Here is a 26,762-nt window from a genome sequence, read left to right on the forward strand (position 1 = left end):
GTCTAGTGTAAAGAGGCCCACACAAGTCGTCTAGTGTAAAGAGACCCACACAAGTCGTCTAGTGTAAAGAGGCCCACACAAGTCGTCTAGTGTAAAGAGACCCACACAAGTCATGTAGTGTAGAGACCCACACAAGTTGTGTAGTGTAAAGAGACCCACACAAGTCGTCTAGTGTAAAGAGGCCCACACAAGTCGTGTAGTGTAAAGAGACCCACACAAGTCGTGTAGTGTAAAGAGGCCCACACAAGTCGTCTAGTGTAAAGAGACCCACACAAGTCGTCTAGTGTAAAGAGGCCCACACAAGTCGTCTAGTGTAAAGAGGCCCACACAAGTCGTCTAGTGTAAAGAGACCCACACAAGTCGTCTAGTGTAAAGAGACCCACACAAGTCGTCTAGTGTAAAGAGACCCACACAAGTCATCTAGTGTAAAGAGACCCACAAAAGTCGTGTAAGTGTAAAGAGGCCCTCACAAGTCGTCTAGTGTAAAGAGACCCACACAAGTCGTGTAGTGTAAAGAGGCCCACACAAGCCGTCTAGTGTAAAGAGGCCCACATAAGTTGTCTAGTGTAAAGAGACCCACATAAGTCGTGTAGTGTAAAGAGGCCCACACAAGCCGTCTAGTGTAAAGAGGCCCACACAAGTCGTCTAGTGTAAAGAGGCCCACATAAGTCGTGTAGTGTAAAGAGGCCCACACAAGTCGTCTAGTGTAAAGAGACCCACACAAGTCGTCTAGTGTAAAGAGGCCCACACAAGTTGTCTAGTGTAAAGAGGCCCACACAAGTCGTGTAGTGTAAAGAGACCCACACAAGTCGTCTAGTGTAAAGAGACCCACACAAGTCGTCTAGTGTAAAGAGGCCCACACAAGTCGTCTAGTGTAAAGAGACCCACACAAGTCGTGTAGTGTAAAGATGCCCACACAAGTCGTGTAGTGTAAAGATGCCCACACAAGTCGTGTAGTGTAAAGAGACCCACACAAGTCGTGTAGTGTAAAGAGACCCACATAAGTCGTGTAGTGTAAAGAGACCCATGTAAGTCGTGTAGTGTAAAGATGCCCACACAAGTCGTGTAGTGTAAAGAGACCCACGTAAGTCGTGTAGTGTAAAGAGACCCACGTAAGTCGTGTAGTGTAAAGATGCACACATACGGTGGATAGAGCTATGACAGTACTCACAGTCTCTCCAGTTTGTAGAGTCCACTGAAGGCTTGAGTGGAGATTGTCTGGATGCTGTTATTCTGTAAGAACCTGAGATGAGAAACAAACACACACAACATCAACTCAAGCACAGAGATTCAACATTATTTCACCAGGTACCAGCAAGTGTATTATTAATAGCACATTCTCATTCTAAAATAAAACACAGAGGTTGAGTTTTCATGTGGTAAATAAACATGTTTCTAGCTTTAGCACAAGTGTAAAGCCCCGACCGGGTACAGTGCAAAGCCCCGACCCAGTACAGTGTAAAGCCCCGACACAGTACAGTGTAAGGCCCTGACCCAGTACAGTGTAAAGCCACGACACAGTACAGTGTAAGGCCCTGACCCAGTACAGTGTAAGGCCCTGACCCAGTACAGTGTAAGGCCCTGACCCAGTACAGTGTAAGGCCCTGACTCAGTACAGTGTAAAGCCCTGACCCGGTACAGTGTAAAGCCCCGACCCAGTACAGTGTAAAGCCCCGACCCAGTACAGTGTAAAGCCCCGACCCAGTACAGTGTAAGGCCCTGACTCAGTACAGTGCAAAGCACTGACCCAGTACAGTGTAAAGCCCCGACCCAGTACAGTGTAAAGCCCTGACCCAGTACAGTGTAAAGCCCTGACCCAGTACAGTGTAAAGCCCCGACCCAGTACAGTGTAAAGTCCAGACCCAGTACAGTGTAAGGCCCTGACCCAGTACAGTGTAAGGCCCTGACCCAATACAGTGTAAGGCCCTGACCCAGTACAGTGTAAGGCCCTGACTCAGTACAGTGTAAAGCCCTGACCCGGTACAGTGTAAATCCCCGACCCAGTACAGTGTAAAGCCCCAACCCAGTACAGTGTAAAGCCCCAACCCAGTACAGTGTAAGGCCCTGACCCAGTACAGTGCAAAGCACTGACCCAGTACAGTGTAAAGCCCCGACCCAGTACAGTGTAAAGCCCTGACCCAGTACAGTGTAATGCCCAGACCCGGTACAGTGTAAAGCTCTGACCCGGTACAGTGTTAAGCCCTGAACCAGTACAGTGTAAAGCCCTGAACCAGTACAGTGTAAAGCCCTGACCCAGGCCTGACCCCTGATCCAGGACAATGGCCCAGCAGACGGTCTAGTAGAACAATGGTCCACTCTGGGTCATGCTCAGTCTCTGAGTCAGTCTCGGTCTCTATCTCCGTCTCCGTGTCAGTCATAGTCTCTGTCTCCGTGTCAGTCTCTGTCTCCGTGTCAGTCTCGGTCTCTATCTCCGTCTCCGTGTCAGTCATAGTCTCTGTCTCCGTGTCAGTCTCTGTCTCTGAGTCAGTCTCGGTCTCTATCTCCGTCTCCGTGTCAGTCATAGTCTCTGTCTCCGTGTCAGTCTCTGTCTCTGAGTCAGTCTCAGTCTCTATCTCCGTCTCCGTCTCAGTCATAGTCTCTGTCTCCGTGTCAGTCTCTGTCTCTGAGTCAGTCTCGGTCTCTATCTCCGTCTCCGTGTCAGTCATAGTCTCTGTCTCCGTGTCAGTCTCTGTCTCTGAGTCAGTCTCGGTCTCTATCTCCGTCTCCGTGTCAGTCATAGTCTCTGTCTCCGTGTCAGTCTCTGTCTCTGAGTCAGTCTCGGTCTCTATCTCCGTCTCCGTGTCAGTCATAGTCTCTGTCTCCGTGTCAGTCTCTGTCTCTGAGTCAGTCTCGGTCTCTATCTCCGTCTCCGTGTCAGTCATAGTCTCTGTCTCCGTGTCAGTCTCTGTCTCCGTGTCATTCTCAGTCTCTGTCTCTGTGTCAGTCTCAGTCTCTCTATCTCCGTGTCAGTCTCAGTCTCCGTGACATTCTCAGACTCTGTCTCTGTGTCAGTCTCCGTGTCAGTCTCTGTCTCCGTGTCAATCTCAGTCTCTGTCGCCGTGTCAGTCTCTCTCTCCGTGTCAGTCTGTCTCTGTTTCCATCTCAGTCTCAGTCTCTGTCTCCATGCCGGTCTCAGTCTCTGTCTCCATGCCAGTCTCAGTCTCTGTCTCCATGCCAGTCTCAGTCTCTGTCTCCATGTCAGTCTCTGTCTCTGACTCCATGTCAGTCTCAGTCTCTGTTTCCATGTCAGTCTCTGTCTCTGACTCCGTCTCCATGTCAGGCTCAGTCTCAGTCTCAGTCTCCATGTCAGTCTCAGTCTCTGTTTCCATGTCAGTCTCTGTCTCTGACTCCGTCTCCGTGTCAGGCTCAGTCTCTGTCTCCATGTCAGTCTCAGTCTGTCTCCGTGTCAGTCTCTGTCTCCATGTCAGTCTCAGTCTGTCTCCGTGTCAGTCTGCGTCTCTCTGTCTCTGTGTCAGTCTCAGTCTCTGTCTCGATGTCATTCTCTGTCTTTGTGTTGGTCTCAGTCTCCTAGTCAGTCTCAGTCTCCGTGTCAATCTCTGTCTCTGTGTCGGTCTCAGTCTCCTAGTCAGTCTCAGTCTCCGTGTCAATCTCTGTCTCTGTGTCAGTCTCAGTCTCTGTCTCCGTGTCAGTCTCAGTCTCTGTCTCCATGTAAGTCTCAGTCTCTGTCTCTGTGTTGGTCTCTGTCTCTGTGTCGGTCTCAGTCTCCTAGTCAGTCTCAGTCTCTGTCTCTGTCTCCGTGTCAGTCTCAGTCTCTGTCTCTGTCTCCGTGTCAGTCTCAGTCTCTGTCTCTGTCTCCGTGTCAGTCTCAGTCTCTGTCTCTGTCTCCGTGTCAGTCTCAGTCTCTGTCTCTGTCTCCGTGTCAGTCTCAGTCTCTTTCTCTGTCTCCGTGTCAGTCTCAGTCTCTGTCTCTGTGTCGGTCTCTGTCTCTGTGTCGGTCTTAGTCTCCTAGTCAGTCTCAGTCTCAGTCTCTCTGTCTCCGTGTCAGTCTCTGTCTCTGTGTCGGTCTCAGTCTCTGTGTCAGTCTCAGTCTCTGTCTCCGTGTCAGTCTCAGTCTCTCTGTCTCCGTGTCAGTCTCTGTCTCTGTGTCGGACTCAGTCTCTGTGTCGGTCTCAGTCTCTCTGTCTCCGAGTCAGTCTCAGTCTCTGTCTCCGTGTCAGTCTCTCTGTCTCCGTGCCAGTCTTTGTGTTAGTCTCCATTTCTGTCTCTGAGTCTGTCTCTGTGTCTGTCTCTGTCTCTCTGTCTCTGTGTCAGTCTCTGTGTCAGTCTCTGTGTAGGTCTCTGTGTCTGTCTAGGTCTCTGTGTTAGTCTCTATGTCAGACACCGGGTCAGTCTCTGTGTCGGTCTATGTGTCGGTCTATGTGTCGGTCTCGGTCTCTGTGTCAGTCTCTGTGTCAGTCTAGGTCTCTGTGTCAGTCTCTGTGTCAGTCTAGGTCTCTGTGTCAGTCTATGTGTCAGTCTAGGTCTCTGTGTCAGTCTCGGTCTCTATCTCGCTATCAGTCTCTGCAGTGAAGTTATACTGAAGATAAGAAGTGATATGAATAAATTAATAAACAATTAACAGTGTGTGTGTGTGTGTGTATGTTTTTATTATTTAAAAAAAATATATATTTAAACTTAATTCAAATAGGCAGTTAAGAACAAATTCTTATTTACAATGACAGTTTACCAAAAGGCCTCCTGCCGGGACGGGGGTTGGGATTAAAAACACATCACGACAAGAGAGACACCACAACACTACTTCAAATCTTCAAATAGAGAGAGAGAGGCCCTGATGATGTTCAGAGAGATTAAGTCCAGAGAGACTTAATAAATAAATAATAAATAACTAATGAAGTAACTAATGAAGTAAAAAACAAATAAAACAATTTAATAATTTTACCCCGTTTTCTTTCCCGAATTTCAGGATTAAGACCTTGTCTCTTCGCTGCAACTCCCCAACGGGCTCGGGAGAGGCGAAGGTCGCGTTATGCATCCCCCAAAAACTACGCTTCTTAACACCCACTCCCTTAACCCAGAAGCCCTCTGCGTCGGAGGAAACACTGTTCAACTGACAACCGAGGTCAGAGAATCGCTAGAGCACAATGAGCCAAGTAAAGCCCCCCCCCCCCTGCCAAACCCAGACCTATTGCGCAGCACCCGATGGGAGGTTCCTGATGACACAGCCTGGAATCGAACCCCAGGCTGTAGTGAAGACACTGCAATGCAGGGCCTTAGACCACTGCACCACTCAGGAGTAAACTGTAGTGTGTCTGTAGTGACGCTTCTAGCACTGAGATGCAGGGCCTTAGACCACTGCACCACTCAGGAGTAAACTGTAGTGTGTCTGTAGTGACGCTTCTAGCACTGAGATGCAGGGCCTTAGACCACTGCACCACTCAGGAGTAAACTGTAGTGTGTCTGTAGTGACGCTTCTAGCACTGAGATGCAGGGCCTTAGACCACTGCACCACTCAGGAGTAAACTGTAGTGTGTCTGTAGTGACGCTTCTAGCACTGAGATGCAGGGCCTTAGACCACTGCACCACTCAGGAGTAAACTGTAGTGTGTCTGTAGTGACGCTTCTAGCACTGAGATGCAGGGCCTTAGACCACTGCACCACTCAGGAGTAAACTGTAGTGTGTCTGTAGTGACGCTTCTAGCACTGAGATGCAGGGCCTTAGACCACTGCACCACTCAGGAGTAAACTGTAGTGTGTCTGTAGTGACGCTTCTAGCACTGAGATGCAGGGCCTTAGACCACTGCACCACTCAGGAGTAAACTGTAGTGTGTCTGTAGTGACGCTTCTAGCACTGAGATGCAGGGCCTTAGACCACTGCACCACTCAGGAGTAAACTGTAGTGTGTCTGTAGTGACGCTTCTAGCACTGAGATGCAGGGCCTTAGACCACTGCACCACTCAGGAGTAAACTGTAGTGTGTCTGTAGTGACGCTTCTAGCACTGAGATGCAGGGCCTTAGACCACTGCACCACTCAGGAGGCCCATAGCTTCCACTTTGATCACAGAGTGAACACAGACGCTGACCCTGTGTTTCAGGAATGTGTGTGTGTGTGTGTGTGTGTGTGTGTGTGTGCGTGCGTGCGTGCGTGCGTGCGTGCGTGCGTGTGTGTGTGTGTGTGTGTGTGTGTGTGTGTGTGTGTGTGTGTGTGTGTGTGTGTGTGTGTGTGTGTGTGTGTGTGCGCGTGCGTGCGTGTTACAGACAATGAGAGAGATACACATCAGAGAGAGACCTCTACATGACCGTGTTCATGCGTGGGCGTCTGTTTCATCGTGTTTCACAGTCACACTGTGTCTTTTGTGCTCTTATCCTCTTTTGCCTCCTTAAAGCTGCAATATGTAACTTTTTTGGGCGACCCGACTAAATTCACATAGAAATGTGAGTTATAGATCTGTCATTCTCATTGAAAGCAAGTCTAAGAAGCGGTAGAGTTGTTTTATGTGCGCTATTTCTATGCTTCCGGTTCTTACGTTTAGTTTTTGTGTCTTTTACTTTTGGTTTTGTACACCAGTTTCAAACAGTTGAACATTTTTGGGGTTATGGAAAATATATTTCACAGCAGTTTAGATGGTACAATGATTCTCGACACTATACTTTCTTGTTTTGTCACATAAACTGAAATGAGGCGAACTATTAGAATTTTAATAACGAGGAAATATCGGAGTGATTTCTGCATAGTGCATCTTTAATATACTATTCTGTGTATGTGTCTCTGTGTGTGTGTGTGTCTCTGTGTGTGTGTGAGTGTGTGTGTGTGTGTGTGTGTGTGTGTGTGTGTGTGTGTGTGTGTGTGTGTGTGTGTGTGTGTGTGTGTGTACCCCATAATGACAATGCAATAATCGAAATGTTAACAAATGTATTAAAAATAAAAACCAGAAATACCTTATTTACATAAGTGATCAGACTCTTTGCTATGGGACTCAAAGTTGAAATCAGGTGCATCCTGGTTCCATTGATCATCCTTGAGATGTTTCTACAACTTGATTGGAGTCCACCTGTGGTAAATTCAATTGATTGGACATGATTTGGAAAGGCACACACCTGTCTATTTAAGGTCCCACAGCAAAAACCAAGCCACTCGGGTCGAAGGAATTGTTCGTAGAGCTCCAAGACATTGAAGGTCCCCAAGAACACAGTGGCCTCCATCATTCTTAAATGGAAGAAATATGGAACCACCAAGACTCTTCCTAGAGCTGGCCGCACGGCCAAACTGATCAATCGGGGGAGAAGGGCCTTGTGGAGATGGGAGAACCTTCTAGAAGGACAACCATCTCTGCAGCACTCCACCAATTAGTCCTTTATGGTAGAGTGGCCAGACGGAAGCCACTCCTCATTAAAAGGCACATGACAGCCCGCTTGGAGGTTGGCAAAAGGCACCTGAAGGACTCTCAGACCATGATGATCAGATCTGATGAAACAAAGATTAAACTCTTTGGCCTGAATACCAAGAGTCATGTTTGGAGGAAACCTGGCACCATCCCTACGGTGAAGCATGGTGGTTGCAGCATCATGCTGTTGGGATGTTTTTCAGCAGCATGGACTGGGAGACTAGTCAGGATCGAGTGAAAGATCCTTGATGAAAACCTGCTCCAGAGCGCTCAGGATGTCAGACTGGGGCGAAGGTTTACCTTCCAACAGGACAACGCAGGAGTGGCTTCGGGACAAGTCTCTGAATGTCGTTGAGTGGCCCAGTCAGAGCCTGGACTTAAACCCGATCCAACATCTCTGGAGAGACCTGAAAATAGCTGTGCAGCAACGCTGCCCACCCAACCTGACAGAGCTTGAGAGCATCTGCAGGTAAAAATGGGAGAAACTCCCCAAATACAGGTGTGCCAAGCTTGTAGCATCATACCCAAGAAGACCAGAGGCTGTAATCACTGCCAAAGGTGCTTCAACAAAGTACTGAGTAAAGGGTCTGAATACTTATGTAAATGTAATTTTCCCATTTTTTATTTTGAATAAATTAGCAAACATTTAGAAAAAAGTTGTTTTGCTTTGTCGTTATGGGGCATTGTGTGTAGATTGTTGAGTTTTTTTCATTAAAAAATTTCAATTTCAGAATAAGGCTGTAACGTAACAAAATGTGGAAAAAGTCAAAGGGTCTGAATACTTTGCAAATACACTGTATCTTCCACCTCTGCTATGAATATGGTTGAGAAGCAATTACATATCAGACAGTATCTGGATCCGAGGGTCTACTCATAGGTAGAGGGGTGTGAGGGGCGAGACTTATACACACACAAACACACTTTTCTTGTGTCTTAAAAAATAGTTATGTTCTAATAACATTTAGTACAAGGACAAAGTGTAGAAAAAAACTGTCTATATTGACAGACGATTTATAAAAAAATTAACAGTTATGAGAATAAGAGTATGAGAATGACTGAAATAGTCAAAGATTAAACAATACGTTTAAATAGTCTAAGATTAAACAATTAAATTAAATAATCTAACATGCTGACCAAACCGGACGCGCATGTTGATTTTGTACCCCCACACCAGACACGAACATATCAAAACAAACTCTGAACCAATAATATTAATTTGAGGACAGGTCGAAAAGCATTAAACATTTATGGCAATTTAGCTAGCTAGCTTGCTGTTGCTAGATAATTTGTTTTGGGATATAAACATTTGGTTTTGTTATTTTAGTCTTATATTAAACAATAAAATGAAGGAGAACCAGTTAAATAGGAGTTGCACAGTGTGTATGTGCGTGTGTGTGTGTTTGTGCGTGTGTGCGTGATTGATAGTAGCTATATTAAATAGTGAGTCTCTCCCTGAGAGAGATCACCTCACTATATGACAGGTTATTGTGGAAAATATGAAACAATTTCTCTTTCCCAGATTGCACCTGGGGCCTGAATGGGAACACATGTTTGGATGGACCACCGCAGAAAGGAAGAAACAATTATATTTTTTATTTGATTTGAACTTTATCTAATCCAAGAAGACCCCCTGAAAGGCAGGTTACAGTACAGTATGTGTAACAAGGGGTTTGGGGTAAAATACTAAAAGTATCTTTGTTTTAGATTTAAATCGTTTTAAGGCTAATGACATGCGCGTTCTGTAACAATTAAGTTTAAATAACATTGAAGTAGATGATTGCGTATGACTTGGGCACTGTGTTTTACGCACTGTGACATGTCTAAATGTTAACCTTTATTTGAAGCCTCTTCATCAAACCCCCTTTTCTTTTAATCTCAGAAGGTCCAGCATCATCCTCAGACAGTTGCTTTCATTTTTTGGTCAAATTCTCATTTCTGGATAAGACTTAAAATAGTGGATCAAATCTTGCTATGTGACATATATGGAAGAGTATTGTGGCCCATGAGAGGAGAAAAAAATGAATTAACAGCAATGGCTGCGGCTTGATTTCGTTGATAGATTTAGATACAGTGCCATGCAAAAGTATTCATCCCCCTTGGCATTGCTCCTATTTAGATGCATTGCAACCTGTAATTTAAATATATTTTTATTTGGATTTCATGTAATGGACATACACAAAATAGTCCAAATTGGTGAAATGAAATGAAAAATATAACTTGTTTCAAAAAATAAAAAATAAAAAACAGAAAAGTGGTACAAGCATATGTATTCACCTCTTTTGCTATGAAGCCTCTAAATTAGATCTGGTGCAATCAATTACCTTCAGGAGTTGCATAATTCGTTAAATAAAGTCCACCTGTGTGCAATCTAAGTATCACATGGTCTCAGTACCTGTTCTGAAGGCCCCAGAGCCTGCAACAAAACTAAGCAAGGGGCACCACAAAGCAAGCGGCACCATGAATACCAAGGAGCTCTCCAAACAGGTCAGGGACAAAGTTGTGAAGAAGTATCCAACTGAATCGTATCCAACTGAATCACAACTTGCGGACTTGTTTACGTGTTGCTGTGCGTTTTGTTGCCAACCTTATTTTGCTAACTGACAACTTTACGGTTTTTCCTTTTTAATTACCATTTGCTATCTAACTGGGAGTCTCGTGAGTGAAAACATCCGAAGCTCATCAAAGGTAAACAATTTAATTTGATTGCTTTTCTGATTTCCGTGACCAAGTTACCTGCTGCTAGCTGGACAAAATGCTATGCTAGGCTATTGATAAACTTACAGAAATGCTTGTCTAGCTTTGGCTGTAAAGCATATTTTGAAAATCTGAGATGACAGGGTGATTAACAAAAGGCTAAGCTGTGTCTCAATATATTTCACTTGTGATATTCATGAATAGGAATATTTTCTAGAAATATTTATGTCCGTTGCGTTATGCTAATTAGTGTCAGTCGATGATTACGCTCACTCATGCAGGATGGGGAGTTACTAGAGGTTTAAGGCTAATCTGAAGATGGTGCTGGCTAAAGCTAATACTGGCGAGTGTAGAAAGTATAAAGACACTGTTATCCACGTCAGCACCAACGATGTTAGGATGAAACAGTCAGAGATCACCAAGCGCAACATAGCTTCAGCATGTAAACCAGCTAGAATGATGTGTTGAGTAATTGTCTCTGGCCCCCTCCCAGTTAGGGGGAGTGATGAGCTCTACAGCAGAGTCTCACAACTCAATTGCTGGTTGGAAACTGTTTTCTGCCCCTCCCAAAAGGTATAATTTGTAGATAATTGGCCGTCTTTCTGGGAAGTTTTTTTTTAAGTTCCTCGGCATACACATCACAGACAAACTGAATTGGTCCACCCACACAGACAGCATCGTGAAGAAGGCGCAGCAGCGCCTCTTCAACCTCAGGAGGCTGAAGAAATTCGGCTTGTCACCAAAAGCACTCACAAACTTCTACAGATGCACAATCGAGAGCATCCTGGCGGGCTGTATCACCGCCTGGTACGGCAACTGCTCCGCCCACAACCGTAAGGCTCTCCAGAGGGTAGTGAGGTCTGCACAATGCATCACCGGGGACAAACTACCTGCCCTCCAGGACACCTACTGTCAGGATCCGGTTGCGAACCTGGGTCTCCGGAGTGAGAAACAGTCACTTAACCAACTGAGCCACGAATAGTCAGCAGAACCCAGAAGATGAGGCAGACACAGCAGTACTTAAGACGGTGTATTTAATAAAGTAAAAAAGGAGAAGTCCTTCAATACAAAATGGCAAATCCAAAAGGTGGTAGGTATAGCACAAAAAAGCCTCAAGAGATACTCAAAAACAAAAACAGAATTCCACAAGAGCATCCACCGGAAACGACAAGAATACACAGAACACTAGGGCTGGGTGCTAACATACAAACACAGAGCACAGAACTGAGGGAAACTAAGGGTTTAAATACAATCAGGGGAAACGAGGCACAGGTGCAAATAATAATGGGGAACAAGGGAAAAAACATAAGGTCAAAAAGCACAATGGGGGCATCTAGTGACCAAAACCCGGAACAACCCTGGCCAAATCCTGACAGAATCCCCCTAGGAACGGCTCCTGACGTTCCTACCAGCTCTCTCAGGGTGGAGGGCCCTGAACTGACGAATGAGGTCAGGGTCCAGGATGTCTTTGGCAGGAACCCAGGAGCGCTCCTCGGGACCGTAGCCTTCCCAGTCCACCAGATACTGCCAGGACCGCTGCACCCGGCGGGAATCCAGTATCCGATGGACGGTATAAGCCGGCTGGCCTCCAATGACACGAGGCGGAGGGGGAGGTCTGTCTGGCGGGACAAGGGGAGAAAAAACAACAGGTTTTAACAATGAAATGTGAAATGTGGGATTAATCTTAAGGGATCTGGGTAAGTGTAGGCGATAAGAAACTGGGTTAACTCTCCTGGCAACCTTGAAGGGACCGATGTATTTTTGGGACAGCTTGCGAGACTCCACCCGTAGAGGTAAGTCTCTTGTGGAGAGCCAGACTCTCTGGCCGGGGCGCAGGGTAGGCCCGGGACGGCGACGTCTGTTGGCTTGTTGTTGGTACCTCTGTGAGGAACGCATAAGATTAAGACGGGTCTTCCTCCACATAAGCCGACAGCGTCTGACGAACTTCAAGGCTGAAGGCACTCTGACTTCTGCCTCCTGGTCCGGGAACAATGGAGGAGCATAGCCAAACTGACACTCGTGCGGGGACATACCAGTGGAGGAGGAGCGCAAGGTGTTGTGCGCGTATTCGGCCCAAACAATAAAGGATGACCATGTGGACGGGTTGTCACGAGTCATACATCGGAGGGTGGTTTCCAGCTTTTGATTCATCCTCTCTGTTTGGCCGTTGGACTCCGGATGGTACCCTGAAGATAGACTGGCAGAAGCCCCCATGAGTTGGCAGAAGGCCTTCCAAAACCTTGAGGCGAACTGGGGACCTCTGTCAGAAACCATATCTTGAGGAATGCCGAAGACTCGGAACACATGATTAATTACCAACTCAGCCGTTTCCTTGGCAGAAGGTAACTTAGTCAGAGGGACGAACCTGGCCGCCTTTGAAAACCTGTCGATTATGACTAGGATAGTAGTATTGCCATGGGATGGAGGAAGTCCAGTAATAAAGTCCAATGAGATATGGGACCAGGGTCTGTGGGGAACAGGTAAAGGGTGAAGGAGTCCTTGAGGGCGGAGGTGAGAAGATTTGCCCTGGCAGCACACGGGACAGGCATTGACGAAAGTGGCAACGTCTTCTCTTATGGTAGGCCGCCAGAACTTACGCTGGATGAACTCCAAGGTGCGACCTACGCCCGGATGACAGGTGAGGCGAGAGGAGTGCCCCCACAGAAGGACCTGAGTCCTCACTGCCTTGGGGACAAACAACCGATTGGCAGGACCTCCTTTCGGGTCCGGTTCGCTAGCTTGAGCACGTCTCACGGTATCCTCAACTTGCCACGAGATCGGAGCCACAATCTTAGCAGCAGGAAGGACAGGCATGCCCGTGTCATCTCGAATGGCAGGAGCGTAGACTCGGGACAGGGCATCCGGTTTGAGATTCTTCGACCCGGGCCGATAGGTGAGGATAAACTGGAATCGATTGAAGAAAAGAGACCATCTAGCTTGTCTAGAGTTCAACCGCTTCGCCTGCTGGATATACTCCAGATTTGTGTGGTCCGTAAGCACTTGAAACGGGTGAGAAGCCCCCTCGAGCCAGTGTCTCCATTCCTTCAATGCCATCTTAACCGCTAGGAGTTCACGATCCCCCACATCGTAGTTCCTCTCAGTCGGGATAAGCCGGTGTGAGAAGAAAGCGCACGGATGAAGCTTCTTGTCTTCACCCCTCTGAGACAGGACAGCTCCAACACCAACCTCTGATGCGTCTACCTCCACCACAAATGGTTCATCCGTAGTCGGTAGTATCAGGATGGGAGCAGAGAGAACGCGCTGCTTGAGTCCTTGGAAGGCCGTCTCAGCTTCTCTTCCCCACAAAAACCTTGCATTGCCACCCTTGGTTAAAGCTGAGAGAGGGGCTGCCACCAAGCTGAAGTTCTTGATGAACTTGCGGTAGAAGTTTGTGAAGCCCAGGAAACGCTGAACTTCCTTAACGGATTTGGGGGTGGGCCAATCCGCTACCGCCCCTACCTTCCTGGGGTCCATTTGGACTCGACCGGGTTCCACTACAAATCCCAGGAATTGTACTCGGGATGAATGGAATTCACATTTTTCCGGCTTAACGTACAGATGGCTGTCCAGGAGGCGTTTGAGTACTTGTCTGACATGCTTAGTGTGTTCTTGAAGGGAGCTCGAAAAGATGAGGATGTCATCCAAGTAAACGAACACAAATATGTTAAGCATATCCCTAAGCACATCGTTTATGAGCGCTTGGAACACCGCTGGGGCGTTGGTCAGGCCGAAGGGCATCACCAAGTATTCATAGTGACCAGTAGGCGTGTTGAAAGCGGTCTTCCACTCGTCACCAGGTCTGATCCGCACAAGATGGTATGCGTTCCGCAGGTCAAGCTTAGTGAAAACAACTGCTTCCTGGAGCAGCTCGAAGGCTGTGGCCATAAGGGGTAGCGGGTAACGGTTACGGACGGTTATGGCATTGAGTCCCCGGTAGTCGATGCAAGGACGTAATCCACCGTCTTTCTTGGCCACAAAGAAAAACCCTGCTCCCGCCGGGGAGGTGGATGCACGCATGAGGCCTGCTTCCAGAGCGTCCTTGATGTAGGTATCCATAGCAGCTCGTTCGGGTGGAGATAGGGAAAAGATCCGACCCCTGGGGGGGCAAGTCCCCGGAAACAGGTCGATGGGGCAATCGTAAGGTCTATGGGGTGGTAGCATGGTGGCCCTCTGTTTGCTAAACACCAATTTGAGGTCATGGTAACACTCGGGAACTCGGGTCAGGTCGATGGATTCTAAAGACTCGGGAGTAGAACTTGGGGAATTCTGGAAAATACAAGTAGCTTGGCACGTAGGACCCCACTGCTTGATAGTGCCCACAGACCAGTCGATGTGAGGGTTATGGCTGTGAAGCCAGGGGTATCCAAGGACGAGAGGGAACTCGGAACAGGAGATCAAATGAAAGTTCATCAATTCCTGGTGTTGTGAAACTGAAAGTCGCAAGGAGGTAGTGACATGAGTGACAAGTCCAGATCCCAAAGGGCTTCCATCCAATGTAGTGACCCTCATGGGTTCACTTAGAGGTTCAGAGGGAACACCATTCTCCTTCGCCCAGACACCATCCATGAAGTTACCTGCGGCTCCAGAGTCTACCAAGGCTTGAAGGTGAAGCTTGTGGTTGTCCCAGGAGAGGGTGACTGGAATGAGCAGACGGGAGTTGGACGGATGGGAGGAGGTTATGTTTCCCGTTACAGTTCCCCCGGTCTGTACGGGACAGAGCGTTTCCCTGGAGCCCGGGACACGTGGAACGGAAATGGCCCGGTTTGCCGCAATATAGACAGCGTCGCTCCCTCATCCGGCGGTCTCTCTCAGCCTGGGAGATGCGTCCAATCTGCATGGGTTCCGATGGAGCCAGCGAGGATAAAGGTGGGGACTCGGAGCTGGGACTGATAGGGGCTAGAGGTCTACGGTTGAGTTCTCTCTCTCTCAGACGCTGGTCAATGCGTGAGGCCAACTTGATCAGGGACTCGAGATTGTCCGGTGGTTCCCGAGTGGCCAGTTCATCTTGGATAGTGTCGGAAAGGCCTTTCAGAAAGCACACCGTGAGCGCCTCGTTGTTCCAGCCACTTGCTGCTGCCATCGTGCGGAACTGGATGGCATAGTCCGTCACGCTGCGCCAACCTTGGTGGAGAGTCAGGAGCTGTTTGGCTGAGTCAGAACCACTGCTTGGGCCTTGAAACACTCGTTTGAATTCCTCAGCAAAGGCAGAGTAGCTGGCACAGCAGGAACTATGGGCATCCCACACAGCAGTAGCCCAGGCCAGGGCTTTTTCCGACATCAGTGTGATGATAAAAGCGATCTTAGACCGGTCGGTGGGAAACGACGAGGGTTGTAGCTCAAAGTAGAGAGAACATTGGGTGAGAAACCCTTTACAAGCACTTGGATCACCTGAGAACCGTTGGAAGACGAGGTTCAGCCAGGGGGTTAACTGCCATGGGTACGTGAATCTGAGGTACTGGGACGGGAACTGTTGCCGGGGTAAGACGATCAGATATTTGCTTAATGGAAGTCAGCATCTCCGACAGAAGATGAGAATGTCTAGCCATTAAGGCCTCTTGCTGAACCAGGGCGGCTTCGTGGCGTTGGACAGTCTCCTGGTGGTGGGACAGCATGGCAAAAAGGTCCTGGGAACTGGCTGCCTCTGGGTTCATTTTTGGCTCTGTGTTTCTGTCAGGACCCGGTTACAAACCTGGGTCTCCGGAGTGAGAAACAGTCACTTAACCAACTGAGCCACGAATATTCAGCAGAACCCAGAAGATGAGGCAGACACAGCATTACTTAAGACGGTGTATTTAATAAAGTAAAAAAGGAGAAGTCCTTCAATACAAAATGGCAAATCCAAAAGGTGGTAGGTATAGCACAAAAAAGCCTCAAGAGATACTCAAAAACAAAAACAGAATTCCACAAGAGCATCCACCGGAAACGACAAGAATACACAGAACACTAGGGCTGGGTGCTAACATACAAACACAGAGCACAGAACTGAGGGAAACTAAGGGTTTAAATACAATCAGGGGAAACGAGGCACAGGTGCAAATAATAATGGGGAACAAGGGAAAAAACATAAGGTCAAAAAGCACAATGGGGGCATCTAGTGACCAAAACCCGGAACAACCCTGGCCAAATCCTGACAACCTACACCACCCGATGTTACAGGAAGCCCATAAAGATCATCAAGGACAACAACCACCCGAGCCACTGCCTGTTCACCCCACTATCATCCAGAAGGCGAGGTCAGTACAGGTGCATCAAAGCTGGGACCGAGAGACTGAAAAACAGCTTCTATCTCAAGGCCATCAGGCTGTTAAACAGCCACCACTAACATTGAGTCGCTGCTGCCAACACACTGACTCAACTCCAGCCACTTTAATAATGGGAATTGATGGGAAATGATGTAAAATATATCACTAGCCACTTTAAACAATGCTACCAAATATAATGTTTACATACCCTACATTATTAATCTCATATGTATACGTATATACTGTACTCTATATCATTTACTGCATCTTTATGTAATACATGTATCACTAGCCACTTTAACTATGCCACTTTGTTTACATACTCATCTCATATGTATATACTGTACTCGATACCATCTACTGTATCTTGCCTATGCTGCTCTGTACCATCACTCATTCATATATCTTTATGTACATATTCTTTATCCCCTTACACTGTGTATAAGATATTAGTTTTGGAATTGTTAGTTAGATTACTTGTTGGTTGTTACTGCATTGTCGGAACTAGAAGCACAAGCATTTCGCTACACTCGCATTAACATCTGCTAACCATGTGTATGTGACAAATAAAATTTGATTTAATTTGATTTGATTTGAAAAAAATAAAGCAATGCAGTTCAACACATACAACACAGAGTTACACATGGAATAAACAAACATACAATCAATAATACAGTAGAAAAATCTATATACAGCATGTGGAAATGAGGTAGGATAAAATAGGTAAGGCAATAAACAGGATAAAATAGGTAAGGCAATAAATAGTGAACCTCTGTCCCAGTCTCAAAAGCCATTATTGTGATTAATTGAGAATCAATTGAGAATCTGTGGTATGACTTAAATATTGCTGTACCCCATTCAACTTGAAGGAGCTGGAGCAGTTCTGCCTTGAAGAATGAGCAAAAATCCCAGTGGCAAGATGTGCCAAGCTTATAGAGACATACCACAAGAGACTTGCAGCTGTAATTTCTGCAAAAGGTTGCTTTACAAAGTATTTACTTTAATGTTTAATGTTTTTTTTGTCTTATTTCTTGTTTGTTTCACAAAAATAAATATTTTTGCGTCTTCAAAGTGGTAGGCATGTTGTGTAAATCAAATTATATAAACCCCCCATAAATCTATTTTAATTCTAGGTTGTAAGGCAACAAAATAGGAAAAATTCCAAGAGGGGTGAATACTTTCGCAAGCCACTGTATGTAAATAGAACAAATAAAACACCATGAATGGATAACATAAGATCATAGATACAATTCGGCTACATAGGTCCTACAAACATGATTTGCAATGGATTGCAAAAACACAATAATCACAATAATGGCTTTAGATCAAAGTCTATGTGGAGACCAAAAGGAGCCAAGGTCTTTACATTAAAGATCCAGGCGGGCTCTCATTTTAACAATAATAATAACAAGTCTTATGTTTGGGGAAAATCCAATACAACACATTACTGAGTACATCACTCTCCATATATTCAAGCATAATGGTGGCTGCATCATGTTACGGGTATGCTTGTCATCGTTAATTAGAGGGCGGATCCTCTTTTTTTCAATTTTCGACTAAAATTACATACCGAAATCTAATTGCCTGTAGCTCAGGCCCTGAAGCAAGGATATGCTTCAGGGCCCGCCTTATCTCAGTTCACTGGTCACGATGGCAACACCCACCCGTAGCACGCGCTCCAGCAGGTGTATCTCACTGATCATCCCTAAAGCCAACACCTCATCTGGCCGCCTTTCCTTCCAGTTCTCTGCTGCCTGTGACTGGAACGAATTGCAAAAATCGCTGAAGTTGGAGACTTTTACCTCCCTCACCAACTTTAAACATCTCCTATCTGAGCAGCTAACCGATCGCTGCAGCTGTACATAGTCCACCGGTAAATAGCCCACCCAATTTACCTACCTCATCCCCATACAGTTTTTATTTATTTACTTTTCTGCTCTTTTGCACACCAGTATCTCTACCTGCACATGACCATCTGATCATTTATCACTCCAGTGTTAATCTGCAAAATGGTAATTATTCGCCTACCTCCTCATGCCTTTTGCACACAATGTATATAGACTCTTTTTTTCTTTTTTTCTACTGTGCTATTGACTTGTTTATTGTTTACTCCATGTGTAACTCTGTGTTGTTGTCTGTTCACACTGCTATGCTTTATCTTGGCCAGGTCGCAGTTGTAAATGAGAACTTGTTCTCAACTAGCCTACCTGGTTAAATAAAGGTGTTCTCAACTAGCCCACCTAGTTAAATAAAGGAGAAAAACATAGGAGTAGTCTGTGAATGGTGTGTGTGTGTGGTGTGGAGCGTGTGATGTGTGTGGTGTGAGTGATGTGTGGTGTGTGTGATGTGTGGTGTGTGTGATGTGTGGTGTGTGTGATGTGTGGAGCGTGTGATGTGAGTGATGTGTGGTGTGTGTGATGTGTGGTGTGTGTGATGTGTGGTGTGTGTGATGTGTGGTGTGTGTGATGTGTGGAGCGTGTGATGTGTGTGGTGTGAGTGATGTGTGGTGTGTGTGATGTGTGGTGTGTGTGATGTGTGGTGTGTGTGATGTGTGGAGCGTGTGATGTGTGTGGTGTGAGTGATGTGTGGTGTGTGTGATGTGTGGTGTGTGTGATGTGTGGTGTGTGTGATGTGTGGAGCGTGTGATGTGTGTGGTGTGAGTGATGTGTGGTGTGTGTGATGTGTGGTGTGTGTGATGTGTGGTGTGTGTGATGTGTGTGGTGCGTGTCTGTGTGGTGTGTGCCTAATTACATCTCTCTGTGTGAATGGTGTGTGTGTGGTGTGTGTGATGTGTGGTGTGTGTGATGTGTGATGTGTGTGATGTGTGGAGTGTGTGATGTGTGTGGTGCGTGTCTGTGTGGTGTGTGCCTAATCACATCTCTCTCTGTGTGTGGGGTGTGTGTGGGGGGGGGGCTGTATGTGTGTGAGTATGTGCTGTGGGGTGTGTGTGTGCGCGCACTTGCAAGTGTAGAGCTCTGCCTAATCACATCTCTCTGATTGGGTCTAAGTGGCAAGGAGATCCGGGCCCGTATCCACAAATCGTCTCAGAGAAGACAATTTGATGTTTTACTCTTCCCCATACGTGCTGAGAACAGAGACGTTTTACTCCTCCACATACGTGCTGAGAACAGAGACGTTTTACTCCTCCACATACGTGCTGAGAACAGAGACGTTTTACTCCTCCACATACGTGCTGAGAATAGAGACGTTTTACTCCTCCTCATACGTACTGAGAAAAGTGACGTTTTACTCCTCCTCATACGTGCTGAGAACAGAGACGTTTCACTCCTCCTCATATGGGTAAAAATAGAAGCTACACATGAAACCTCTTTAGTCATTAGAGTCACGCCTAGTCAACAGATATTTAGGACCAGCAGGAAAATAGTCCTGTAGCAACAGGAAATGTGAATTATTATGTGGATTATATAATTCATGGACATTTTTCTTTAGGGCAAATAAAATCTGAAATTTCAAAGTAGAAATTACAAACTTTAGAAGCCTTTTAAAAAAAGTAAAATTCGCTTCAAATTTACAGCAACAAAAGAGTGATCAAATTAAGATCCTACATCTGTATTCATGCCAACATATTATGGAAGAATTAAGAGTAGGCAAAGCGATCATGTCAGCCAAAAATTATATCAAGCCTTTTAACAATGCAACATTTTATATACATTTACGTTCACCGTGGTTGACTGAAGCGCACAATTGGGTTCACAGCTGGCGATGCCTCATCAAAGTTATTCCCCATCATTTGCAGTAATATCAATGAGCGTCATCACTATCTCTCCTTTGTGGTACCTCAAACTGAGATAAACCTTTATGAGCTGATTACACTTGTTTTGGCAGTGTCTTAACATCATCCTAAAACCTATTGAGAGCAGGGAGCTTTTTAGTCTTGTGCATACAGTGCCCGTGGTCCTCATTATCAGCTGTCCCTGCCCAACACCACAAATGGCACCCTGTTCCCTACACAGCGCATTATTTTTTTACCAGGACCCATAGAGCTCTGGTCAAAAGTAGTGCACTATGTAGGGAATAGGGTGCACTATGTACGGAATAGTGTGCACTACGTAGGGAATAGGGTGCACTATGTAGGGAATAGTGTGCACTATGTATGGAATAGTGTGCACTATGTAGGGAATAGGGCTCTGGTCTATAGTCGTCCACTATGTAAGGAAAAGGGTGCACTATGTAGGGAATAGGGCTCTGGACTATGGTAGTGCACTATGTAGAGAATAGGGCTCTGGTCTAAAGTAGTGCACTATTTCGGGAACAGGCTGCCATTGGGGACGCAAGCTAAAAGGCTGAATGCATTATAAAGTGATGGATTACCCAAATTACACAGTCACTGTACAACTCTGGTAAGTGTTCAGCTGCTGCGGCTGCTGTGAAAATAATGGGACCCAAACTCATTTCTACACACATTTCCACATTAGTGTTTTATGCAAATAACACGTGTTCTGTAATTGTAACGCTTTCCCCACTTATTCATTCAACCATTCAGTCCTCTCACATGCAGACATTGGTCCCCAGGTGGTCCCTTGTAGCTCAGTTGGGTAGAGCGTAGCGCTTCCAACGCCAGGGTTGTGGGTTTGATTCCTACAGGGGACCAGTATGAAAACATGTATGCACTCACAACTCTAGATCACTCTGGATAACTGTGTCTGCTCAATGACTTGTACATGTGACTGTATTACTTGACAATTTACCTGGTGCACTATGCCTTGCGTAATGACATGAACACTAGCTCCTGGTGTTAGTTAATGCCTAGTGAACCAGTCTTTAGCTCAGTGGGATAAAAGTGTTGCAGGTGTACATATCACCACGGTTCAAACTCAGTTCTACACTTCTAACAAGATATGACAGTGTTCCTAACAGGATTATAACTAGTCAACTATGATACATGAACTAAATACATTTTCATGCAACTGTATAATATTGACAATAAATCGAGTTTAACCCAGTCCAGCCCAGTCCATTCCAACCTACTCCAGTCCAGTCCAACCTATTCCAGTCCAGTCCAACCTACTCCAGACCACTCCAGTCCACCTACTCTCACAAGTCCAGTTTAAAATTGTTTAGAACACACAGTCTCGGCAGGTGTGTGTATGTGGAGAAGACAATGTCATGTCAGATAGTATAGTATAGTATAGTATAGTATGTTATAGTATGTTATGATATAGTATGGTATGGTATGCTATTGTATAGTATGGTATGTTATGGTATAGTATGGTATAGTATGGTAAAGCATGGTATGTTATGGTAAAGTATGGTATAGTATGGCATAGTATAGTATTCAGCCATGCTGCCCTGTTCGGAGGTTATTGTAATTTTCCTAAGTTATTTTTTGTGGCACCTGCCCACACAAATGAACAGTAGTTGAGGTGTGACAAAACTAGGGCCTGTAGGACCTGCCTTGTTGATAGTGTTAAGAAAGCAGAGCATCGCTTTATTATCGACAGACTTCTCCCCATCTTAGCTACTACTGCATCAACATTTTTTGACCATGACCGTTTACAATCTAGGATTATTCCAAGCAGTTTAGTCATCTCAACATGCTCAAGTTCCACATGATTTATTACGATATTTAGTTGAGGTTTAGGGTTTAGTGAATGTTTTGTCCCAAATACAATGCTATTAGTTTTAGAAATATTTAGGGCTAACTTATTCCTTGCCACCCACTCTGAAGCTAACCGCAGTTCTTTGTTAAGTGTTGCATTCATTTCAGTCGCTGTAGTAGCTGGCGTGTATAGTGTTGATTCATTTGCATATATTCATGCAATTAAAGCAATTCATGCTTTACTCAAAGTAAGTGGCATGTCATTAGTAAAAATTGAAAAAAGCAAGGGGCCTAAACAACTACCCTGAGGAATTTCTGATTCTACCTGGATTATGTTTGAGAGGCTTCCATTAAAGAACACCCTCTGTGTTCTGTTAGACAAGTAACTCTTTATCAACATCATAGCAGGGGGTGTAAAAGCTTAACACATGCGTTTTTCCAGCAGCAGACTATGATTGATAATGTCAAAAGCTGCACGGAAGTCTAACAAGACAGCCCCCACAATAATTTGATCATCAATTTCACTTAGCCAGTCATGAATCATTTGGTAAGTGCTGTGCTTGTTGAGTGTCCTTCCCTATAAGCGTGCTGAAAGTCTGTTGTCAACAGTAGCTCTTGTACTTTTCAAAATAATTTCACGAGGCCTAATTCACATGATGTGCCTACATACTTATAACTACTAACTAGGCTAATAAATAATCATATATTTTTATTTCAATTATTTCATTAACCTTTCAAGTAATCCCTTTAGATAGACATATTTTTTTCAACAAGATATTTAATTTCCCTGCAAATCATTACGTCGCTATGGCACCCTGTTCCCTACAGTGTTTTTTTTTTTTTTACCAGGACCCATAGAGCTCTGGTCAAAAGAAGTGCACTATGTAGGGAATAGGGCTCTGGTCTACAGTAGTGCACTATGTAAGGAATAGGGTGCACTATGTAAGCAACAGGGCTCTGGTCTAAAGTAGTGCACTATATAGGGAACAGGCTGCCATTGGGGACGCACACTAAAAGGCTGAATGCATTATAAAGTGATGGATTACCCAAATTACACAGTCACTGTACAACTCTGGCAAGTGTTCAGCTGCTGCGGCTGCTGTGAAAGTAATGGGACCCAAACTCATTTCTACACACATTTCCACATTAGTGTTTTATGCAAATAACACGTGTTCTGTAATTGTAACGTTTTCCCCACGTATTCATTCAACCATTCAGTCCTCTCACATGCAGACATTGTTCCCCAGGTGGTCCCTTGTAGCTCAGTTGGGTAGAGCGTAGCGCTTCCAACACCAGGGTTGTGGGTTTGATTCCTACAGGGGACCAGTATGAAAACATGTATGCACTCACAACTCTAAAACACTCTGGATAACTGTGTCTGCTCAATGACTGAAATGTTGTACATGTGACTGTATTTCTTGCCAATTTACCTGGAGCACTATGCCTTGCGTAATGACATGAACACTTGATCCTGGTGTTAGTTAATGCCTAGTGAACCAGTCTTTAGCTCAGTGGGATAACAGTGTTGCAGGTGTACATATAACCATGGTTCAAACTCAGTTTGACACTTCTAACAAGATATGACAGTGTTCCTAACAGGATTATAACTAGTCAACTATGATACATGAACAAAATACATTTTCATGCAAATGCATAATATTGACAATAAATCAAGTCAAACTTCATATTGTTTATAATTCATAGTCTCTGCAGGTGGAGAAGACATTGTCAGACAGTATGGTATTATATAGTAAGGTATTCATTTTTTTACCAGATAAGTTGACTGAGAACACATTCTCATTTACAGCAACAACCTGGGGAATAGTTACAGGGGAGAGGAGGGGGATGAATGAGCCAATTGTAAGCTGAGGGTGATTAGGTGACCATGATAGTATGAGGGACCAGTTTCCCAGTCCCTGCCAGTTTCCCAGTCCCTGCCGATGAAAAACATCCATGCTTCACTGTGGGGATGGTGGCCTCGGGGTGATGAGAGGCGATGGGTGGTCCGTGAGTGGTCCGTGAGTTTTGGTGAGCGGCCCTCTCTTGGCAGATTTGTTGTGTTGCCATATTCTTTCCATTTTTGAATTATGGATTTAATTAATGGTTCTCTGTGGGATGTTCAAAGTTTCAGATGTTTTTTTATAACCCAACCCGGATTTGTACTTCTCCACAACTTTGTCCCTGACCTGTTTGGAGATCTCGGTCTTCATGGTGCTGCTTGCTTGGTGGTGTCCCTCTCTTAGTGGTGTTGCAGACTCTGGGGCCTTTCAGAACAGGTGTATAGATACTGAGATCATGTGACAGATCATGTGACACTTAGATTGCACACAGGTGGACTTTGTCTTATGTAGATAAGATCTTACCCCAGATTTTTTTTAGGGGGCTTCATAGCAAAGGGGGTGAATACATGCGCGCACCAATTTCCTTTATTATTTTTTCACTTCACCAAATTTGACTATTTTGTGTATGTCCATTACATGAAATCCAAATAAAAATCTATTTAAATTACAGGTTGTATTGCAACAAAATAGGAAAAATGCTAAGTGGGGTGAATACTTATGCATGTAACGGTTTTCCTTCTCTTCTGAGGAGGAGTAGGAAGGATCGGACCAATATGCAGCGTGGTACGTGTCCATGTTAATATTTATTTTAACTGAACACAACACAAAATAACAAGAGAATGAACGAAAATGAAACAGTTCTGTCTGGTGCAGACACAGAGACAGAAAACAACTCCCCACAACCCATAGTGGGAAAACAGGCTGCCTAAGTATGGTTCTCAATCAGAGACAACGATTGACAGCTGCCTCTGATTGGGAACCATACCAGGCCAAAACCAGAAATACAAAACCTAGAACAAAACAGAATGCCCACCCCAACTCACGCCCTGACCAAACTAAAATAGAGACATAAAAAAGGAACTAAGGTCTGGACGTGACATTGCAAGGCACTGTATAGTATGGTATGGTATAGTATGGTTTAGTATAGTATGGTATGGTTTGTTATGGTTTAGTATGGCATAGTACAGTATAGTATAGTATAGTACAGTATGGTATGGTTTAGTATTGTTTTTGTATGGTATGGTTTGTTATGGTTTAGTATGGCGTGGTATGGTTTAGTATAATGTAGTATAGTATGGTATGGTTTACTATAATGTGGTATGGTTAGGTAGCCTAGCGGTTAGAGCGTTAGGCCAGTAATCAAAAGTTTGCTGGATCAAATCCCAGAGCTGACCAGGTAAAAATCTGTTGTCCTCCGTAAAGCAGTTAAACCACTGTTCCCAGGGTGCGGTGGATGTTGATTTAAGCCAGCCCCCCGCACTTCTCTGATCCAGAAGACCTCACCTCTCTCATGCAGAAGACACATTTCAGTTGAAGACATTCAGTTCTGTAACTGACAAGGTATCCCCGTTTAGTAAATTTGATTAAGGTATAGTAATGGTACTCACAGTCTCTGCAGGTGTGTGTATTTGGAGAAGATGTTGTCCGACAGTCTCTTTATCTCGTTACTCTTCAGAGACCTGCAACAGGAACACTGCACCATTGCTATGGTTACACGGGACACACACACACACACGCACACACAGACACACACATCCATAATGCTACTTGAAAATCCAATCCATCAGCCTTGATGAGATCCTCTATTCTGTGAGATGAATGTGATATATTATATAATTAGAGCTGAGCTGGAACAGCAGATGAGCTCTTGTTTTTCTCTCAAAATGATTGACATGCCTAAAGATTCTTATAAATATAAATATAGTAGTCAAAAGTTTAGTATTTGGTTACATATTCCTAGCAGGCAATTACTTTAAGCTTGTCACTCTACAAACTGGTTGGATGCATTTGCTGTTTGTTTTGGTTGTGTTTCAGATTTTCTTTGTGCCCAATAGAAATTAATGGTATATTATGTATTGTGTCATTTTGGAGAAATATTTATTGTAAACAGGAACAGAATATGTTTCTAAACACTATTACAAATAGTAGGGGAGTATGTCTTGGGGGTATGATCTTTGACCGTTTTCAACATTTTCTCACTCGTCATTATTCACGATTCATTCAGGATTATCCGTAATCATGGTAGCATCCACAGCTGTGTTTCTGCTGAAAGTAATTTAGCTGTGGCGCTGCACCACGGCAAAATCATTGAAAAAATATGGAACATGCAAAACCTTTGCTGCCGAGGCGCACTTTGAAGACGCTGGAACAGTTCACATTTGGATGGACGTACTGCCAAATTCTCTACAACTACGTTGGAGGCACCTTATGGTAGATAAATCAATTTTCAATTCTCTGGCAACAGCTCTGGTGGACATTCCTGCAGTCAGCATGCCAATTGCAAGCCCCCTCAACTTGAGACATCTGTGGCATTGTGTTGTGAGACAAAACTGCACATTTTAGAGTGGCCTTTTATTGTCTTCAGCCTTTTGTGATTATGGAACATTTCTGTGATATTTTATTTCAGTTCGCGAAACATGGGACCAACACTTTACATGTAGTGTTTATATTTTCGTACAGTATAGTTATAAGTTCATTTGTGACCTGATTAGCCCAATAGGATAAATGCAGATAGGAAACCCCAGGCTTCAGCCTATTTATTTATAGACACAATGCTGCATCATTTGGGCTCCAGGTGATAATGCTTATTGCTACAGTAATAGCATACCTGAAAATATGGACCATGCATAGGCTATGAAATAATTGTAATTAATAATTTTACCAATATGTTATTGGGCTAATTTCTGGAGGTGGAAATTATATTTTAGAAGGTGTCAGCATAATGTTATTTTGGAGTAGAATGTCCTAAAAAGTCATCAGAACGGAGCTTTTCAATCCTTCTACATAAAAGTTTCCCAGACCCCCAAAACAAAGGGGAGGGAGCTGAGGAATTGTATTAGTTTAATTAGATGTAGTCACCTGTT

General features: G+C 44.8%; 1 protein-coding gene across 1 annotated transcript in view; it reads right to left on the reverse strand.

The window, feature by feature from the left end:
- LOC135544044 (relaxin receptor 2-like) overlaps positions 1–26,762 on the reverse strand; it is a 234,767-nt gene that overhangs the window by 165,720 nt on the left and 42,285 nt on the right. The window contains exons 5-6 of the mRNA XM_064971403.1: positions 25,287–25,358; positions 1,172–1,243 (exon numbers count right to left, since the gene is read on the reverse strand). Of these exons, the coding sequence (XP_064827475.1) occupies positions 1,172–1,243; positions 25,287–25,358 (144 nt within the window). The remainder of the gene's footprint in view (positions 1–1,171; positions 1,244–25,286; positions 25,359–26,762) is intronic.

Source organism: Oncorhynchus masou, chromosome 8, assembly GCF_036934945.1.
Source record: "Oncorhynchus masou masou isolate Uvic2021 chromosome 8, UVic_Omas_1.1, whole genome shotgun sequence".
Lineage (NCBI taxonomy): Eukaryota > Metazoa > Chordata > Actinopteri > Salmoniformes > Salmonidae > Oncorhynchus > Oncorhynchus masou.